This window comes from Macrobrachium nipponense, chromosome 1 (assembly GCF_015104395.2).
Source record: "Macrobrachium nipponense isolate FS-2020 chromosome 1, ASM1510439v2, whole genome shotgun sequence".
NCBI lineage: Eukaryota > Metazoa > Arthropoda > Malacostraca > Decapoda > Palaemonidae > Macrobrachium > Macrobrachium nipponense.
In genome coordinates this window covers 183921580-183941027 of record NC_087200.1, presented here as the reverse complement: position 1 = coordinate 183941027, position 19448 = coordinate 183921580, and the positions used below count along the sequence as shown (strand labels likewise).

Here is a 19448-nt window from a genome sequence, read left to right as displayed (position 1 = left end):
AAGATAAGCTCTCTACTGTACCCTAAATAAGGTAGTATACTGTTTTGATAATTTCTTCCTAAATACATAAATAACACATAATTTAAGACGCGTATAATTAAAGTTGTAATCTCGATATTTAAGTTATAATACTGATTTTTATCATAAATAATCGGTCCTGGCCAGCGTACCTAGACAGGGTAAATTGCCAAGTTCGAGTACAACTGGGATGGCTGGCCGATTACCAATGGATTTCAATCAAATTAAAGCATGAAAACGGTAAAGTCGTTACCTTCTAGTGTCTCCATCATTCTGTTTTTTATTTCGGTTAATTTCCTACGACACAAACGTCTCCATTATAAGCAAACACTCCAAATTCTCGCCGAATGAAACTTTACGAAAGTTTGAATGGTTGACTTTGCAGTGATACCAACACAAGACTAGAGTGTCAACAATGGCAAAAACAAAAAGTAATCGGCTGATGAGTTTGTCAATGTTGCCGAATACAATACATTTTCATTACCTTTATTGTTAAAATATGAAAAATATTACATAAATATTAATCATCATGCACTTTTTATTTCAAATACCTTTTCTATGAATTATTTTAGCATTTCTGAACGCGAGCGGTGACAACACTTTTTTTTGTACGTCTGTGAGTCGGATGACTCACTTGTTGCTGGTGGTAAACAAACCGTAAAAGTGTCCTATGTTGCTAACGCAAACTTCAAAAACATACGCATTTCCCCAGGTCCAAATTACTATAAATAAGATGAATTTATTCTAACGTCTTGCTGAAAGACATTGTATCGATAGTCTTGAAGAACCTAATTTACATCGTGTTTCCGCCATCTGTCAAAACCACTCCCAGCATCTGGTCCTCTCGAATAACGCCTTCCTGGCGTCCTGCAATTAACTTAACCGTTCAGCAACCATACTGCCTACCGGTACAACTGTATTATAAAAGATGAGGGAGTGATAGATCATACAATGAACTGCATATCACTATTTACTGCAGCCAGCATTTCTGAATGAGTAGCTAAAGAATGATCTCACATTACGAAGATAATTTTGTAATATGTTTATTATAATTCAATTCTTGTACCTATATCTTTAAAGAACTTCCTACTTTTCCAAGTGTTTCTTTCTACCTCGTACACACACACACACACACACACACACACACACACACACACACACACACACACACACATATATAATATATATATAAATATATATATATATATATATATATATATATATATATATATATATATATCTATATATATATATATCATATAGTATATATTATATATATAATATATTTATATATTATATATATATGTAAACTCTACGTGAATTCCCATCTTGGTTTCCAGAGATACTTCAAAATGTTCCAGTCTTCTGCATATTATATCCTTCTAACTTCTTCTCTCATCCTACCATCATCCATTCTATTCACTTCAAAATACTTGTACCTACAAGTCAACAGCTTCCATTCTTCTGCCATGCATGTTGACATTTACCCTCATAAACTCTTGCTCGCATTTCCACTCAACTTTCTCCACTTGCAGACATTTTCAAACTCTTCCACTAGTGTCTGTAAGTACTCTTCAGTGTTTACTTTGTCTTCTGCAAACACCAACATCTCTGACTCCATATATGACCCAATCCATTAAGGCATTGAAGAACCACGGAGGCATCACTTACCCTTGCCTCAAACCCACTTTAGACCAAACTCATCATTCTTCCTTATATGCTACCAGACGCTTTGTTTTCCCTATAACACTTTTAATTACTCTGAACAGCTTATTTCCTACACCATACATCCTCAACGCTATCTACACTGTCCCTCTATTGATTTTATTTCAAGTTTATTTTTCTAAGTCTATGCAGGTCACATACGGGTTTAACCCTCTATTTTCAAACATTTTAAACAACTGTTTCTAGACCCAGAGTATTCTTTCCCTAACAAATTCTTGTCATCTGCCTCACATCCTCAATCAAAATCCCATTATACACCCTCAGAAGTTTATACTAAGTATTATTATTACTATTATTGTTATCATTCAGATGAACCCTATTCATATGGAACAAGCCTACAGGGGCCAGACTTTAAATTTCAGCTTCCAAAGAATATGGCGTTCATTAGCAAGAAGAGGAGATAAAGGGAAATACAGAAAGAAGAGATCTCGCTTATCAAATTAATAAATAAATAAATAAAATGTATTAAAATGCAAAGAGAACAGATTAGCGTAGTAGCATTGCATATTCGCTTGAACTTCTGATGTTCTAATTAGGTACACGACATCTTCAGGGAGACTGTTCCACAATCTAATGGTGTGAGGAATAAAGAAGCTCTGGAATTGAAAATTCTACCGCGAGGCACACTCACGGCATATTGGTGCTGCTGTTCAGCAAATCTGGTTACGCTCGACGGGAAAGGGATCAGGGATCAATTGAGAATCTGAAAAATCTGTTAAAATACAGCTTTTAAAAAACTAACAAACAAGAGACCATCCGTCGATGACTCAAGTCATAACTGCTTATGGTAGGGAATAGAAACCTACCACCACGAACCACTCTATCTAAAAGAGTTATATCTCTGGCTGATGCAGACATCCATACCGGAGAACAGTATGTTAGTAAAGGAAGTATAAATGACCTAAAACAGGTTGCATTGATTTCATAAATATATGAGGTCTTTTGTACAAGACATAACTTCCGTGCATTTGCTGAATTTTCATCAGATGTTTCTCAAAGTTAGATATGAGTCCAAAGTTACACCTAGAATAGTTAAAAGCTCCAGACTCACTCAGCAGAGTACCATCGGCATGGAGGGGAGGATGGGGTGGAACTCTGTACAAGATTTGCTAAACAACAGTGTTTCCGTTCTACTGGAGTTCAGCCTCATACCCCACCGACTACAACATTCATTAATCCGCTCCATGTTCCGTTTGAGACTAAGGGCAGCCTCATTTCTCATAAGTGGAGACATGACACCCACAAGTGTAGCATCATCAGCACACTGAACGATCTTATTTTCCAGGCCAACGAAAAATGCCAATCAAGCTAAAAGTCAAGATCTATAGCATAGTGATACAACCAGTGTTAATGTATGGGTCGGAGACATGGGATCTAAGAAGAAAAGAGGAAGTAATGCTTAAGAGAACAGAGAGTCAAAGAAATCAGACTGGGTACTGACTGATTTATTATGTTGTTTTAAATTTAGTTGGCCTTATGCCAGCACGGGCTCTTCCTCCTAGAGCAACTCGTAAGGATTTATTACCTGGGCAAAAGGTATACATAGCAGCGTGCAGACGGAAACGAAGAGCCCGACCTCAGGTTCCAGTGACCCGCACGATGAGTGAGAGCAATTTGTGTTTATTAATAGTCAACCAAATAGCAATAACAAGAGACAATGTACTGTCGGCCAAAAAACTCGTGGCAGAGTTTCATAATTTTTCGTTCACCTGCCTGACGCACGATTCATGCCTTATTTATCTATTTTTCTTTTCAAAGATGGAAGAAATCATGTGTAATGACGTTAAAAACAGTCACTGATATCTTTAAAACATTATGATATGTTATTGTGTAAAACTATCTTCCATAGAGCAAAATTGACATGAACGAAACGAAGTGATAAAAAACGTCATATCACAACCATAGATATATATTACCAAATAGATAGGAGACACCTATCACTAGTAGTATCGCATAAACATAGTCCTTAAATTATCATTTCAATATTAAGTTGAAGGTAGTTGAATATTCCATTTGTTAAATTTTACAGAAAACATTGGAATCTCACAAAATGCTATCAAATTTAAAAACAAAAAGAAAAAAACTATATCTTAACAGTGTGAACCAGGCGACCTCACTCTATTGCTTTTGATGTTATGTGCACGGGAATCTAACGTCAATGTGTCATTTATCGGTCTAAGAAACTTCCCTCGATGAGCGAGAGAATCATTGCACTGCATTCGGTGCAAGTTCCTGTTGGAGAGATATCAAGAAAGCTTAATAAACCGGAGAGAATCATACATAGATGAATAAAATTGTTTAAAGAACGGCAAAATTTAGAACATGGGCCTAGAGGTGGAACACCTCGAAGCACCACATGAGAGCAAGACAATACAGTAGTGTAAATGTTGCTGAGCAACATTCATTTGTGAACTTTGAATTCTAGTGCCTTGTCACGACATTGCTGAACCAGGAATCATAACTAGCTCTACGCTTATGACTGGTGTCTGATGAATACTTTAGATTTTTAAATCTACACTTGAAGTCTTTGATAGTTGTCTAATGAATAAGTCTAATGAATAAGCAAACTTATCTTTGATGGATGAGAGATTCAGTTAGGCTTCCTCTTTTTGTTTTGTTTTTTATCGGTGGCCGGTGAATATCACGGATAGGGAGGGAAACGGTTTCAATGATGCATGCATTTTTTTCTTCAAAACCTAAAGAATACATTTTATTGGGAGATACTTTAATAACATCGGCCTAATCCTTCCATCACTCCTATACGCCACCTCCGCTCTCTTCTACATCTCAGGCGACTAGATCCGACTTCTCACTACGAACTCCATCTCGTGAAAGCATCACTAATGATAACGGTTATTTTAAAATTCCCCGCACCGACAACGGACGCCTTAAAATGCATGTTTATAAAATATTTTCTGTTCAAAGAAACTTTATCTTTCATCCCACTAAATATGTGTATACACTCGTGTCACACCCTGTAGCCGTCAAAGAGCAACCCTTGATTAAAGCAGTAGGTTTTTCTTGAAAAAAAAAAAACTGAAATAGACTCAAACGAGAACGTCACCTTTCATATTTCTTATCCTTTCAGCTACTTATAATATGCTTATGGTAGTAGGTCTAGTAGGTATACATGTGAAACTAATTTGAATTAATTTATATTTAGAAGAAATGAATAGCTACAAAAAGATCAACCTAAGAAAGCTTTAAGGAAAATAAGTCTATCTTAATGTATTCGTCAGTTTTGACTCCCACAGCTTTCCAAGGTGTCCAAATGAAACAGGATGATATGCAAGGAATTCGATAAAAAATAAGACTGAATTATATTCGTTTGATTTTTTTATGATTGCTTTTTGACTTTGAATTACTAGGTCTGAGTTAATTATGTTAAGCAATTATGAAAAGGATAAGACTAAAGGCGAACATGGCTAATAAAACAAGAATAACGGGAATAGTCAAATAAAGCAGAAATATATATATATAGATATATTTCTATATATATATATATATCATATCTATATATATATATAATATTGTCTTATAGATTTAAATTGTCGTATTCATTAATATTACATATCCGAGAGAGTATACTGCTGAAAATAGACCTAGGCAAATCATGTGGGAAAATCAGAAGTCCAGTTTAGGCCGCCTAAATGTGTCATGCAAATTATTTTATTGATCAAGGACAAAATTAGTTTAACTAAATATCGTTTTCAAAGAATGTTAACGCCTTGATGTATTATTTATCGGCTGTAGGAGACGAAATGACAACACCCCAGCGCAGTACGATAAGTTGAGTCAAGACTCGAGCGGCAGCAAAGCCAACTTCAAAATCTTCGGTACGCTGTCACGAAGCTAGAGTTGAGAATAAAATTAGAAATCGTGGACCCATTGGTATATATTTTCCTTACTTTGCAAAATAATTATCTTTAATACATTGAATAAGTCTACTCAGTTCTAATGTAATTCATTTCAAGTATAGCACCTTTGAAAGGAAATGTTATTTTTGTTAAGTAAATAATCTGGCACCTGCATATGGCAATATTTCCATAACGAACAATGAATTAAGAAACTACGCCAATTCTTCGTTGGCCGTCTGTACATACAGTGATAAAATACATATTGGCGGAAAGGCCAGGAAATTCTACATACAAATATATACATGTAATTCTTGTTGCATTGATAGATGCGGTACATGATCGTAATTAATGGGTAAAGAAGACGTCTTAACAAGCACTCCCCTCCCAAGACAACGATTTATGAAATAATGAATGGAAAATCTGTTGAATGTTAATCTTGGAATCTTCTTGGGAGCAGGAGCCAACTCCGAGTTCTTGATATCTGTGGTTGTGGGGCGGTTTCGACTGCTGAGTCATCCGGCGATTTCGCCTGACGGACGCCATCCTTAGTGTGGCCCTTGGGACGTCTTCGACCTTGTTTCGGGATGCTGATCTCTTTGTCTGAAGTCATGTTTTGTGAAGGAATTCTGGCGCGTCTGCCAGTTTCCTCCCGGGTTCCGCTGTCCATTAGGAAGGCTGGCTTTAACCTGTTGATAGATATCAACAAGTCTTCCCACCCATGGATGTTGACGAGGTAGGCCTTGGATGATCTACTGACAACTCGATATGGTCCTCTGTATGGTCTGGTCAAGGGAGGGTGGTGGGCGTCATTCCTCATGAAGACGTGTGTACAGGTTTTCAGGCCTTCTTGGCTGAAGTTATGGATCCTATCCAAAAAATCTTCCGTCAGGGAGCAAACTTCTTTCCGATTTCTCTTAGACCAGGTATTCACGCTCAGGTTTACCTGTCAGTCCACCCACGACCATTCGATGGATGACTGTCCACACGTAAAGGGTAGAACTGTCAGTCGGACGGTCAACTCGAGGTCATTGCCCTCATTTCTCGCCGAGCCTTCATCTAGAGCCACATAGACAAGCTGCTGCTGTGGCATTCACTTCAAAATAAGAGAGGCGAAAAAGATGTAACGGAGTAAGGTCTAAATATTGTCTATTAAAGAGAGATGTTTATTCTCATACAATATTAATGAATAACATTCAATTACACCTAGGGGTTGGTTCAGTTATACATGAAGCCTAGGCCTATACCAAACTGTATTTATCACATGGAAATAGTTTTTATCTATTATGATATGATTTGGACTCAAACGGTCTACAAATAGCGCTGCAGAGTCTAATAATGAAATTAATTAGGCCTATACATAGTTTATTCATATTCTGGTCTGAGAGGCGGAGATCCTTCCCAGGCGAAATCCAGTGGCGATCTGTCATAAAATCAGTGGTTACCCATCCACACGTGCAATCATTTGTCAGTCGGTTGAAAGAACTTTAGGTAATTCCATAAGTTCATCAGTTCTGGTGAGTGGACTGTCTCCGCCCACAAACTGTCGTCCACACATACATTTTAAAGTCAGTTTCAGTGAATTGACAGGGAGACTGACAGGTAAACCTGTGCGTGACGGGGTTGTATGTTGTCGTACTGTGGAATGTTGTCCCCATCAGGCATGCCAGGGGGCCATCTTGTGGAACGGTCTATGATTGTCAGGAGGAATCTGGCACCCGCTGTTTGCGGCACAGGTCCTACGATGTCTACTGGAATGTGCCTGAAACGTTGTCGTGGTTGAGGGAAGTCTCCAATGCCTGATTCCGTGTGCCGGGTGATCTTACTTGTCTGGCATGGTATGCAGTTCTTCGCCCATTCTTGTGTCCTTCCTGATCCCATGCCACACGAATTTCTCTGGCATCAGGTGCGTTGTGGTTCATCCTGATGGATGTGACAGGCTGTGGATGATGTCAAACACCTCCTTTCTCAATGACGTGGGTATCAGGGGGTGGGGGCGGCCTATGCTGGTATCTCAGAGAAGTGTTGATCCTGATTTGCCTATTGGTACGTCTTCCCACTTCATTGTGGTAAGTGCTGTGTAGTAAGCTGCCAATTCCGGGTCTGTGGGCTGTTCCTTCACCAGGTCTGCGTAGTCTATGCCCAGGTGGACCAAATTTATTTCAATCCTTGATAGGGCTTTGGCTACCGGGTTCTTCTTGCCAGGGACGTAGCTGATTGTGTATCTGAATTCGAAGATAGCAGCCAGGTGCCATTGCTGTCGTGCTGACCATGCGTGTCCCGCCTTCGAGAACGGATGTACCAACGGCTTGTGGTCTATTAGGATGGTGAAAGGGCTGCTGTCCAAGAGGTACTTGAAGTGCTGCACGGCTTGGTAGATTGCCAGCAGTTCTCTGGTGAATGCACTGTAGCGGGTTTCCGGCGGCTTTAACTTACGGCTAAAAAATGCAAGTGGGCGAGGGGTACTGTCTACTATCTGCTACAGCACGGTTCTGCAAGCGACGCTGCTGACATCGGTGGTGAGTCTCAGGGGGGCGGTGGGGTGTTGATATTTTAAGGTGGTGGCTTTGGCGAGGGCTGCCTTCGTCTGTTCAAATGCCTTTTACCACGGGACTTCCCAAGTCAGTGCTTTTGGCTTCCCCTTCAGGGAAGTAGTTGACCATGCTGAGGAACTCCTGCAGGGATTTGATCGTTTTTGGTGTTGGAAAATCCTTCACTGGGTCTACTTTGGAGGCCATGGGGCGGACACCTGTCAGAGAGATCTCATGTCCCAGGAAGTCTACCCTCTCCACTCCGAAGATACATTTGTCGAACCTGACAATCAATCTGTTCCCCTGAAGGTGTTTCAGCACAGCCCAGATGTGGCCCAGGTGCTCCTCCAGGGACCTGGAGAAAATCAGGATGTCGTCCACGTAGCAGACTCAGAAAGGTAGGTACCCCAAGATGCTGTCCATCAGGCATTGGAATGTGGCCCTGGCGTTCCTGAGGCCGAAGGTGGAGTAGGAAAAGGTGTATGTCCCAAACAGCGTGATGATGGCTGTCTTCAGAACATCATCGGGATGTACTGGTACCTAAAAATAAGACTTGAGCAAATCCCTTCTTGTGAATATTTTGGACACATGCAGGGCTACTGGAGACCTCGTAGTTCATCCCAGACGTCCCTGGGTGATGCGTCCCCCAGGGGCTGGTTCATCAGGTCAAGGGTGCATTGGGCTCTCTCTGGGATGGGCATGGAGTACATGTCAATGGGTTTCTTTCGTATGTCTTCATACTTGACTTTGCCCAGCTGCGAGTCCAACCATGAGGTGATTCTGTTGAAAACCTCCTCTGGCAGCGTTGCCATGGTGAGATCTGCTTTGGTTTCCTTGTCCGTGATTTTAGATACACAGAAATGGACGTCTGCTTGCAGGAACCAGGATGTGGTATTTTGCCGTGAGAGTGGTGGCAGTTTCATCACCTAGGGTATTGCTGCCTTTGAAGGCGAAAGGAGGATGCAGAGGATCTGTGTGTCCTCAGAACGACTTTCTACCTCAGTGTCTACCATCTTGACTCACGCCAAAGCACGAAATATTTCTCCGTTAATGGTGTTTGGGGCTCATCAGAAGTAAAAACTATACACTGTGTGGTTCCGTTAATGACTTCTGAATACGGTCGATGTGAATCATAAATGGCAGGGCCAAACCGTTCGAGAACGCCAGAACGTACCTGAAGAAGGTATGTCATAATAGTCCATTAGTGGCGTGGGTGTTCACTGAGGAAGGAGCTTTCAGAGGTCTAGACTTTGTCGCTGTATGGCTCCGTTAAAGTCCTCTGAAGGTAAAAGCAGAGATGTAGTGAGTCAATTAATAGCGAAGCCAAAACTGTTGTGTTTAGCATCGCTCCTCAGGTCACCAGTTGTGGAGTCAAAGAAAGCAGACTGGGTACTGACTGATTTATTACCTGGGCAAAAGGTATACATAGCAGCGTGTGGATGAAAACGAAGTGCCCGACCCCAGGGTCCTGTGACCCTCACACTGAGTGAGAGCACTTTGTGCTTGTTAACAGTTAATCAAATAACAATAACAAGAGACATAATGTATGTACATACAGTGATACAATATATATTGGCGGAAAAGCCAGGAAATTCTACATACAAATATATACATGTAATTCTTGTTGCGTTGATAGATGTAGTATATGATTGTAATTAATGGGTAAAGAAGACGTCTTTACAAGGTGGATTATGGGAATATCGCTGCTTGACATATTGGAAAATTATGAAATAATAACGGCAGGCTTAGTAAAGATAACAGAGGTCATAAGAGAGTCATGATTGAGATGGTTTGGGTATGCATTGAGGATTGGATGATGAGAGGAAGGAGTGAAGAGGGCTTGGGAAGAATCTGTTAGAGGAAGAAGATCGAGAGGGAGACAGAGAATTAGATGGTGAGATAAAGTGAAGGTAGATATGGAGAGAAGAATTTGTTGGAGGATGATGCCTTAGATAGAAGGCAGCGGAGAAGGTACATCCGGTAACCAACCCCTTAATGAAGGGATAACAATCAGAAAGGAGAAGGAGAAGAAGAAGAAGAACCATATCACTTGTATACACTAAAAAAAAAAAAAAAGTGGGGCAAGAACATTGCCCTGTGGAACTCCGGACACAATAGGTCTAGGTTCACTAAAGATCCCATCAACAGCAACTTGTTACTGCCTACCTGTAAGGAAATTTTGAAGCAATCCTAAAACATATGCATCCACTCCAAGATTCTGACATTTATGAATAAGTGTCTTGTGATTTACTAAATCGAAAGCAGCACTAAAATCTGCTTGAATTACTTTACACTCAAAACCCTTATCAAGTTCCCCTTGGAAATAGCATGTTAAGTTTAAAAGAGCATTGCAGGTACCCATTGCTTCTGATATGCATATTGAATATCAGCAAACAATCCTTTAGATTCCATATACTTATATAGTGGCTTAGAAATAAGTTTTCCTGCAACTTCGGAGAGTGAAGGAAGAATAGGAATTGGCTTGTAGTTACTGCAGTCAGCAGATATGCCATTCTTTGGAACAGGCACTGTATTACTAACCTTGCGCCCATCCGTAGACCTAATTAAAATCGCCATCAGCATTTCATTTACCTTTTTCTTGGGAACTGGATCTCATTTGGCATCTGAAATATGGAGTGCCTGACATGCTTCAATAACACAACGCCAATTGACTCTAGATTTCAACCAAACCGCTTTTCTAATGGTCGCATAGAAATATACTAATTGACAGATATGCCTATCTCAATGGCATGACACAGTGATCAGAAATGCCTATATTCTCACAGACCTTGGACTTTTCACAATGCTGGAACATCTACGATTATGAGGTCTAAATAATCTATCACCAGGAGTATGTGTGGGTTCCTCAGTTAGCTGGATAAAATCGTAGGATACAAAGAACTCACGAGCAGACTGGCCATGTTGAGCTGTGGAATTTGAATTTAGCCATTCACTGTGCTTTGCATTACAGTCTCCACAAATAACGAATGAAGCTTTTGAATCTTGTACTGAGCCATATACTAACCCTCTCCAAGAGACAGTCATATATAGAATCGTCGAAATTTGGATTGTAGTACACAGCAAAAACGTACACATTGTAGAACTTGCTGGAAATGATAAAACAAAGAATTTCTAGGCAGCTACACTCTAAGCTTTTCTGACCGGACATAGGTCGTCTGGACTTGTGTACCTATACAGCCATACCTTGCGTATGTGGGATGTTACGATGATAAATAAAATCTCGGCCATTAAATCCTGGGATTGAAAACTCAACCTTTGACTTGTCACTACTTACAAGAGTTTCAGATAAACACACCAAATCGTAGTTACGGACACAGCTCTGGAGATCAAGAAGATTTGACCTTTAGCCTCGAATAATTTGAGTAAACTGTAGATAAATGAAATGTGAGACTACGTTCAGTATTATTTTATTACAATGCTTATATGCATTACATTATCATGTACCCTTCTGTTATGAGTATTATTGATGACTAATGTATAATAAACACACCTTTTATGTACTTCAATTTACATTTCAACATTTCATTATGAATATGGCAATGACCTGAGGACATGTAACATTGTATCTTTCCCGCCTCTGGCCATTGCATACCAGTGTATCGTCCAGTCTTCTCTCGTGACGGATGTCCCTCCGTCCACTTGTATATACTAACTCTAATGAACCTACTTGCTTTTGCATAGTGTTTCCTTCCTCCCTTCGAGGGAAACAGTCACAGGATGTAATCAACCCTACTATGGCTCGATAAGGAGCCCCCGACATTGCGCAGTGATATATGAGTTTAAAAGTGTTTACAATTTACGCAAGAAGACGACGAGGAGCCCCCAACATAAAGCACTTCGGAATTTTTCTTACAGTAATGAATAGCAGGTCCAGGGCTCACCTCAATGTCTCTCGAACGAATTAAAATTAACAACATAAAATTAGTAGCAAAAGTAATAAACAGACTAATAGCAACAACAACATAATAAAATCCAAGAGAACAATAAACAATAATAATGCAATCAACAACAACAGTATTTATACTACTTACAACTGGTTGATAAGGTGGAGACAGCACACTTTATAAGGCACAAAAGAAACCCACCAGGTTTGCCGCAACAACTGGGGAAGGACAGTCAGGATGGACTTAGAACATATAAAAAGCTTAGTAGGACAAGATAAGGTAAAGAAGTAGAAGGCACTTTCCTGATAACCCACCAACTAACTTTTGTTTTCTCATCAAGCTATCCTACACACTTAAAAAAAAACAGGAAAGTGAACAAAAAGAGGAAAAATGCCTGATTGAAACCTCAAGTAAGCGAACTCAAACTCAAGACTATGCCTACTTAGTATACCACAAAATTCCTTGTAATTTCTTACAGTTGCCTTTATAACTTCACTTTTAGACAATGAAACAATTATTCCTCTCAACCCATTCCATAGGAACAACATACCCCTCATCCAGACGTACTTTTCAAACTCTGAGCAATTCCTCGACTGCACTGATCACCACAGTAATGCAGTATTACCTGCAATGCCACCAGGTTCTATTGTCTTTCCATTCTTCATTTTCTTACTTTTCCTCCGTACGTCCTCAACAGTCACTCCCAAACTTACTAGTGGTAATCCTTCCCCTAATACGTTTTTCAACTCTTCCTCTCTTCTATCTCCCCATTCAATCAATATTTATACTACTCACTCCATCGACCCGAAATTGCATTCACTTTAGACAGCATATTTCCATTTGCCTATTTTGTTTTCTTTACAGACGCATCTGTTAATTAACCACGCATTGAATTTCTTCTATAAGAATGTTTTGTTTTCTATAAAATTCTTGTTCTTTGGATTTCGTGGCTTTGCCTTTTTCTTTCATTCCCTCCTTGAGTACTATAACCTTCTCTTATGTATACCTGCACATGATTTGCTCTTCGGCCATTCAGTTACACCTTAAAACAATAAGTCCCTTTTTTCTCTCCTTACTGAACCTCTCATTTAATCATCCCATACTTACTATTTTCATTCCCTTTTCCTACTTACGTTATACCAGAAAGATACCCTGTTTACCCTATATCCACATCTAGGGCTTTTGTATATGCCTCACTTACTTTTCCCATATCTATGTCTTTTAACCCTAGCTCTTATTTCATCTCTCTTTTTTTTTCTTTCACACTCTTTTCATTTCCTTCTTTTTAAAGTCATTTGCCTTTTCACCTTAAAACTGTATCAATCTTAACTTCTGCTCTAACTAAATATTGATCAGGTATACTTCAAGCCACTCCTTTTCTTACCATCACAACCATCAACTTGTTCCCCTTTTATTTTACACTGACACACAATCTAGCAAGCTCTTTTCCACTAACCATTTTCTCTTTCCAAAATATAATTAGGGGTTAAAGTTGCTCATGAGCAGCAGAGGCAGGGGACAGGCAATGCACAGATGCACAGTGACCTAGAGACTGAATATATATACACTTACAACCAGCAGTTAACCCCCATTCCACTCAAGACAAGACCTGGGAGAACAGACAGTGGCAGATGATGACTCCAAAGGTAAACCTATGGGCTCGATAAAAGCTTCCATCCCTAGCTCAAGGGGCTGGCGAGGTCGTGTTGCCAGTGAAATCTATCAAGGATCATGGGGGCCTGCACTGAATTCACCACACTGAGCTACAATGACCCTGAATCTATATAATTTTAGCAACCAAGCCAATTTCCAAATATTTCATAAGACTCTCCATTCTTATTTACTCCAGGAACTCCTTACCTATCCACATCATTATCTCTCTTTCTCTTTCATCTATTTTTGCATTTAAACCGCCCAGCACAGCCCCAACCCCCCTTTCAATTTCTCTAAACCCAGCCAGGTTCAGTTTCAGACCCATCCAAATTCATTCTCTGCCATTTATTCTTTTACATTCTGGACCATAACAACTCACTTTGGCAACTTTTCCTCCTTTGCACTCCATCCTTGAATATGACAGACTCAATTGCCATGCTGTGCTGCTCTTTCACCGGAACTCTGAGTCACAAAGACCAAACCAGCGACACTTCTTTCCTAGAGTGCTTGCTCCGTTCGTTTCTCTAAATGCCAAGCTATTCAGCTTGTGTTGTATTGTATACATTATAACCTAAGTACTTATTGATTTTTCTGTTTTCTCTTACTAGGGGAGTAAGACTACAAACTACTTTGTTGTTGTAGATGTTGCTGTTGTTCTTGCTGTTGTTGTTCTTGTTGGGGGGAAGGAAAGGTCTATGGAACAGGCTAAAAAGATCTGAAAAAGGTGTTTCGAGTTGAGTTAAAGATACAGGAATTTCAGGATAGGATATTTAGGATTTATTTATTAGAAGGAAAATATAAAAAATAAACAATGTGCATGTTAAACAGTACAGAACAACTATTTCTAATAAAATAAAGCGTACTTATTTTAATCTTTGATAGTGAAACAATGTGCTATTCGACCATAGATTTTAGCATACGCCCCAAGTAAGCTCGAGGTCGGATCATGCCTTGTTCATGATGAACATTGGGAATGGAGCTTACAAACCCCATGGTGACTTGCAAACCAAGTACAAAGCCCAATGATAGACTAAATGAATATGTCATTTAGCATCACAACTGCAATGGTCATTGAGCAACGAGAATTATATATTCTAAACCCGGAATTGTACTCACACTATACATACACACATATACTATATATATTCTATAGCAGCGTCTCCAACCAGTGGTCCACGGGCCATTGGTGGTCCATGAGTAAATTTTGATGGTCCGCAGAAAAATTGGGACACTATTTAATTTAAATTTTTATGTTTTCTTAATTCTCTTCTGGTAACCCTGATACAAACTGCGCAGAAGACAGAGAGGCCAATGTTGCCAATTTAACATTTTTTATACTAGATTTGGCATTTTAGGGCGATTTAGCATAAAAAATTTGGATTTTAGCATTTAGCAGAAAAACAAACCAGCATTAAATAACTAACAGTATTATTAATTACAATAAATCAAATATTATAAATATGAATTTATCCTAATGAAGTACACATAAAATGCATATCAAATAAATGCATTTACCATTTTCTTTAATTCGTATTAGTGGTCCGGCAAATGTAAATTTATACATTTAGTGGTTCATGCAGTTCGAAAGGCTGGCGACCGCTGTTCTGTAATGTATATGTATGATTTTTTTTTTCACTTTGACGATACATTACCCGGTAGAGTAACCACCCCTAGAAGCCCCTTGAACATCCGTAGGGGTAGAGGGCGTGACGCCGGACGCGTCATCCTTATACGTATTGAAAGCCAGGAGGGTAAGGACCCCTGGCCGCCAGAGGGGAATGCTGAGAGAGAGAGAGAGAGAGATGGCAAACGATCAAAATCACACTTGCGACACGTCATATGTTTTTCGTGTCTGTCATGAACATCGCATGAGCAATGTGATGACTTGACTCATGAATCATACATTTATTATTGACATTATTATCGATTACAATTTCATACATATGGAATGAGGCCAATTGGTTTTTGTTGCGTAGACTATCGTTAGTCTCACTTCATATTTCAAATGTCTTCTCTCGTTGAATGATTATGAATAATCCCATCAGGATTATTCAGCGCCCTCGTGAAAATGAAATCATTAAGTTAAGTATATCTTAGTTTTACCAGATCACTGAGCTGATTAACAGCTCTCCTAGGACTGGCCCGTAGGATTAGATATTGTTACGTGACCAGGAACCAATTGGTTACCTAGCAACGGGACCTACAGCTTATTGTGGGATCCGAATCACATTGTATTGAGAAATGAATTTCTATCACCAGAAATAAATTCCTCTGGTTCCGCGTGGGCCGAGCCGAGAATCGAACTTCGGACCACCGAATGGTAGCCGAGCGCGAAATGCACTCGGCCAACGTGGAACTAATGAAGTCATTAGTATGATGAATTATGAATAAGTGAACGATACCAGTGTTCAAATATGAACTGAAAAAATTAAGAATTATGACAACAAAAAATAACTATCGAAATTTTATCTTTAAAAATATATGCTTTATAAATTAAAAAGGACTAAAATCTTTATTAAATATATTGAAATCATATCTTATAAATAGCCAGACTTTTAGATAACCCATAAGGTTGTCTACCTCAACACCATCATTTAAAATGTCTAAAATAGCCTTCCCAGCTGTCAAGTACTTTGCCCCAAGGCGATTAAATCTAGGACAGTGCCCCAGCAAGTGCTCAACAGATAGCTCACCATCACAGTGTGCACAAACTGGGGCACTGGGGCTCTGGACCCCTCTAAAATATAACTACGGGTGAAGCGGGTATGGCCAATCCTAAGCCGTGTTAGGTTGATCTCTAATCTTCTGATGCGATTAAAACCCGAACTCCAAAAGTCAATATATACTTCTTTAATATTTGTGTACTTCCTATTTGTGGATAAAATAGGGGAAGTCTATCTCTGCTGGCATATCTTTCAGATGTATCTTCTAATAACTGGATGCATATCCAAATGTGGCACCTTATTAGTTGAGAAATATCTCGCAGCATCCTTTACTTCACTATCATCCAGTTTATTCCCTTCTATACCATATGCCCAGGAACCCAACAAAACTTAACTGATTTGTGGCGAACAGAAAGATAAAAAAAAAAGCCATCCCTAGGCCTTTTGAATGAACGGGTGGGTAGGGTTGACTTCTTTAGGGCTTCTAAAACTCTCCTCAAGTCACTATATACATATTACTGTGGATTTAAATTTATCAGTTGCAAGATTTAAAGCATCAGCTATGGCTGTTGCTTCAATAGTGAATATGGATGAGGAGTCTGGTAACTTTTCTTATATGTGACTCCCTCTCACACACCGCTGCACAGCCCACTCCATCTTCTGATTTTGATCCATCAGTAGATTTTCCTGTCATTTCTATGCCTCTCATTATGCTCCAAAAACTTGTTTCTGACTTCTTCCAGACGACCTTTCTTCTCCATCTCTTTAGTGCATACATCTATTGCTGGAATAAAACCAAGGAGAGATAGCAGGAAGTTTCACTTGTAGGATCTTCTGCATTTTTATATTTTCATCCCCAGTTCACTCAGCTGTCTGATTTGAAATGGCGTTGAAGATCTTCTAAATCTAAAAAGACTTGAATCACACTGTTTTAAGATCTAAAAAGAAGCATTCTCCCTTGTGCTTTTCAGCCGCATGGTGTATCTCAGACCTAGCTCATGTCTCCTTAGGTCCAGTGGTAGCTGATGGGAGTCTACATAGATATTTTTAATGGGGGAAGTTCTAAAAGCTCCAGTGCAGATCCTTAGCCCCATATTACGCAATTCCTCAAGTTTAGTCTTTGAATCAGTTTAATATACGTGGCAGCCGTAGTCTAACTTAGATAAACATACTGCACTGTAAAACCTTAAAACGATTTCTTATCAGCACCCAAATTGAAATGAGGTACTTTTAAAATATTTAGTGGTCTTTTCACTTTCACTTTTAACTGGTCAATATGATTATTCCAAGTGAGCTTTTCATCAAAGACCATTCCTAAAAATTTTACTTCAGTATAGTAGGGTAAAATAGTTCCATTTAAGGTAAGAGTTGGAATGGTTTCCTTAGTTCAGCGCCTGTAGAACCAAACAGCGACAGTTTTTTATTCAGGGAATCTAAATCCTTACTCATTAGCCCACTTGTTTACTTTATTGATGGCTCTTTACATGAACCTGCTGGTAGAAACTGCAGCATATCCTGTGCAATACAGAGTCAGATCATCTACAAATAAAAAGCCTTTTACTGATGGTATATTTTCTAATACGTACATCAGTAATGGCAATAGCAAAGAGGGTGACACCACGGACACTACCCTGAGGAACTCCATCTTCTTGTAAGAAAGGTTGTGATACATGATTTCCAACTCTTACCTTTATATATCTTTTTGATAAAACTAATTTACATATCTGATAATTTTTCCTTTAATGCCCATCTTATACAACTTTTTTATGATACCAAAGTGCCTGAGCATGGGATCCAAAGTAGATCTACTTTTCCTAAAGCCAAACTGGAATAGAGAAAGCAATTTATTTGTTTCTAAGTGCCATACAAGTCTGGTGTTAATCATCTTTTCCATCAGCTTACAAACACAACTGGTGAGTGCTACTGGTCTGTAGCTACTGGGTGAAGAAGGATCCTTGTTTCTTCATAGGGATGATTAATGATAATTTCCAGCTCTTAGGAATAATACCAGTTTCACAGGTTTCATTTATTATATGTAGAAGAAATTTCTTTGACTTTTCTGGGAGGTGTTTCAGCATTTCATAAAGTATTTTATCTTCACCAGGGGCTGATGCTTTGGTATTCGACAAGGCATCTTTGAGTTCCTGCGGTGTAAATTTTGCATTATATGGTTCAAAATCATTTTCACTTAAATCAAGAGAAATCTGGGGATTTCTAATGTCTTTGAATTCTCAAGAATAGTTCTCACTACTCAATATTCTCGAGAAATGTTCTCCTAATTTTTCTGCCACCCTATCTCGTTGGGTAATTAGGTCACTGTTAATCCCAAGGGTAGACCTTAGACCTTACAGATCTTACAGCTCGTTCGGGTTTCCCCAGGTCCCTCAGTGTGAGGCACCTCTAATGTCTACCAGAGAATTGCTGATGCATTTTCCGGTATATTTTGCATCTTCCAATCTTGGATGGTCTGGGATGCAGCATAGATATTTATCGAGCTTATTCTTAAACACATCTATGCTCACTCCTGATATGTTCCCCAGATGAGCTGGCACCGCACTGAATAGCCGCTGCATTATCGATGCTCGTGCGTAGTGGATTAATGTCCTGTGTGCTTTCCTTAGTTTTCGTACTATAGTTTTGGGCACTATTAATCTATCTCTGCTTGCGCTTTCTGATATTTTTATCTCCATGATGTTTTAGTTTTTTTTAATTTTCTTCCAAATCGTTTTGGATGGGTGTTTTTGAGCTAATGCCATTTATGTAGCACATCCACGACTCTTTTTGCCTTTTTTTTTATACGCGTGTAGTTTGCTTGGCCACAGCACGTTGGTAATTAACTTTTGTTTGTGCGGTTACACTTCTCTTATACTTTTTATTATAACAGGTTTTGTTCCACCAAGGAAGGAACCGTTAGTCTAGAGGGCTTTCCTTTCTTTGTTGGAATAGAGGCAACTGCATTGTTGATGGCAGTGTTATTAAAATAATTATATACCTCTGAAATGGATGGAAATGATTTTACATTCTTCTCTATGAGAGCAGACTCGCCAAATTTCGTGCAGTCTGCTTCATCTACCTTCCATTTAGGAGTCGACTCATTTG

At 39.2% G+C, this 19448-nt stretch overlaps 1 protein-coding gene across 2 annotated transcripts in view; it reads right to left on the bottom strand.

Moving 5' to 3' along the window:
• Nucleotides 1-407, bottom strand: part of LOC135219907 (dystrophin-related protein 2-like) — a 115932-nt gene extending 115525 nt beyond the window's left edge. For both annotated transcript variants that reach the window (XM_064257108.1, XM_064257109.1), the window contains exon 1: nucleotides 272-407. In XM_064257108.1, the coding sequence (XP_064113178.1) occupies nucleotides 272-290 (19 nt within the window). In that variant the 5' untranslated portion in view covers nucleotides 291-407. The remainder of the gene's footprint in view (nucleotides 1-271) is intronic.
• Between the last annotated feature and the right edge of the window lie 19041 nt (nucleotides 408-19448).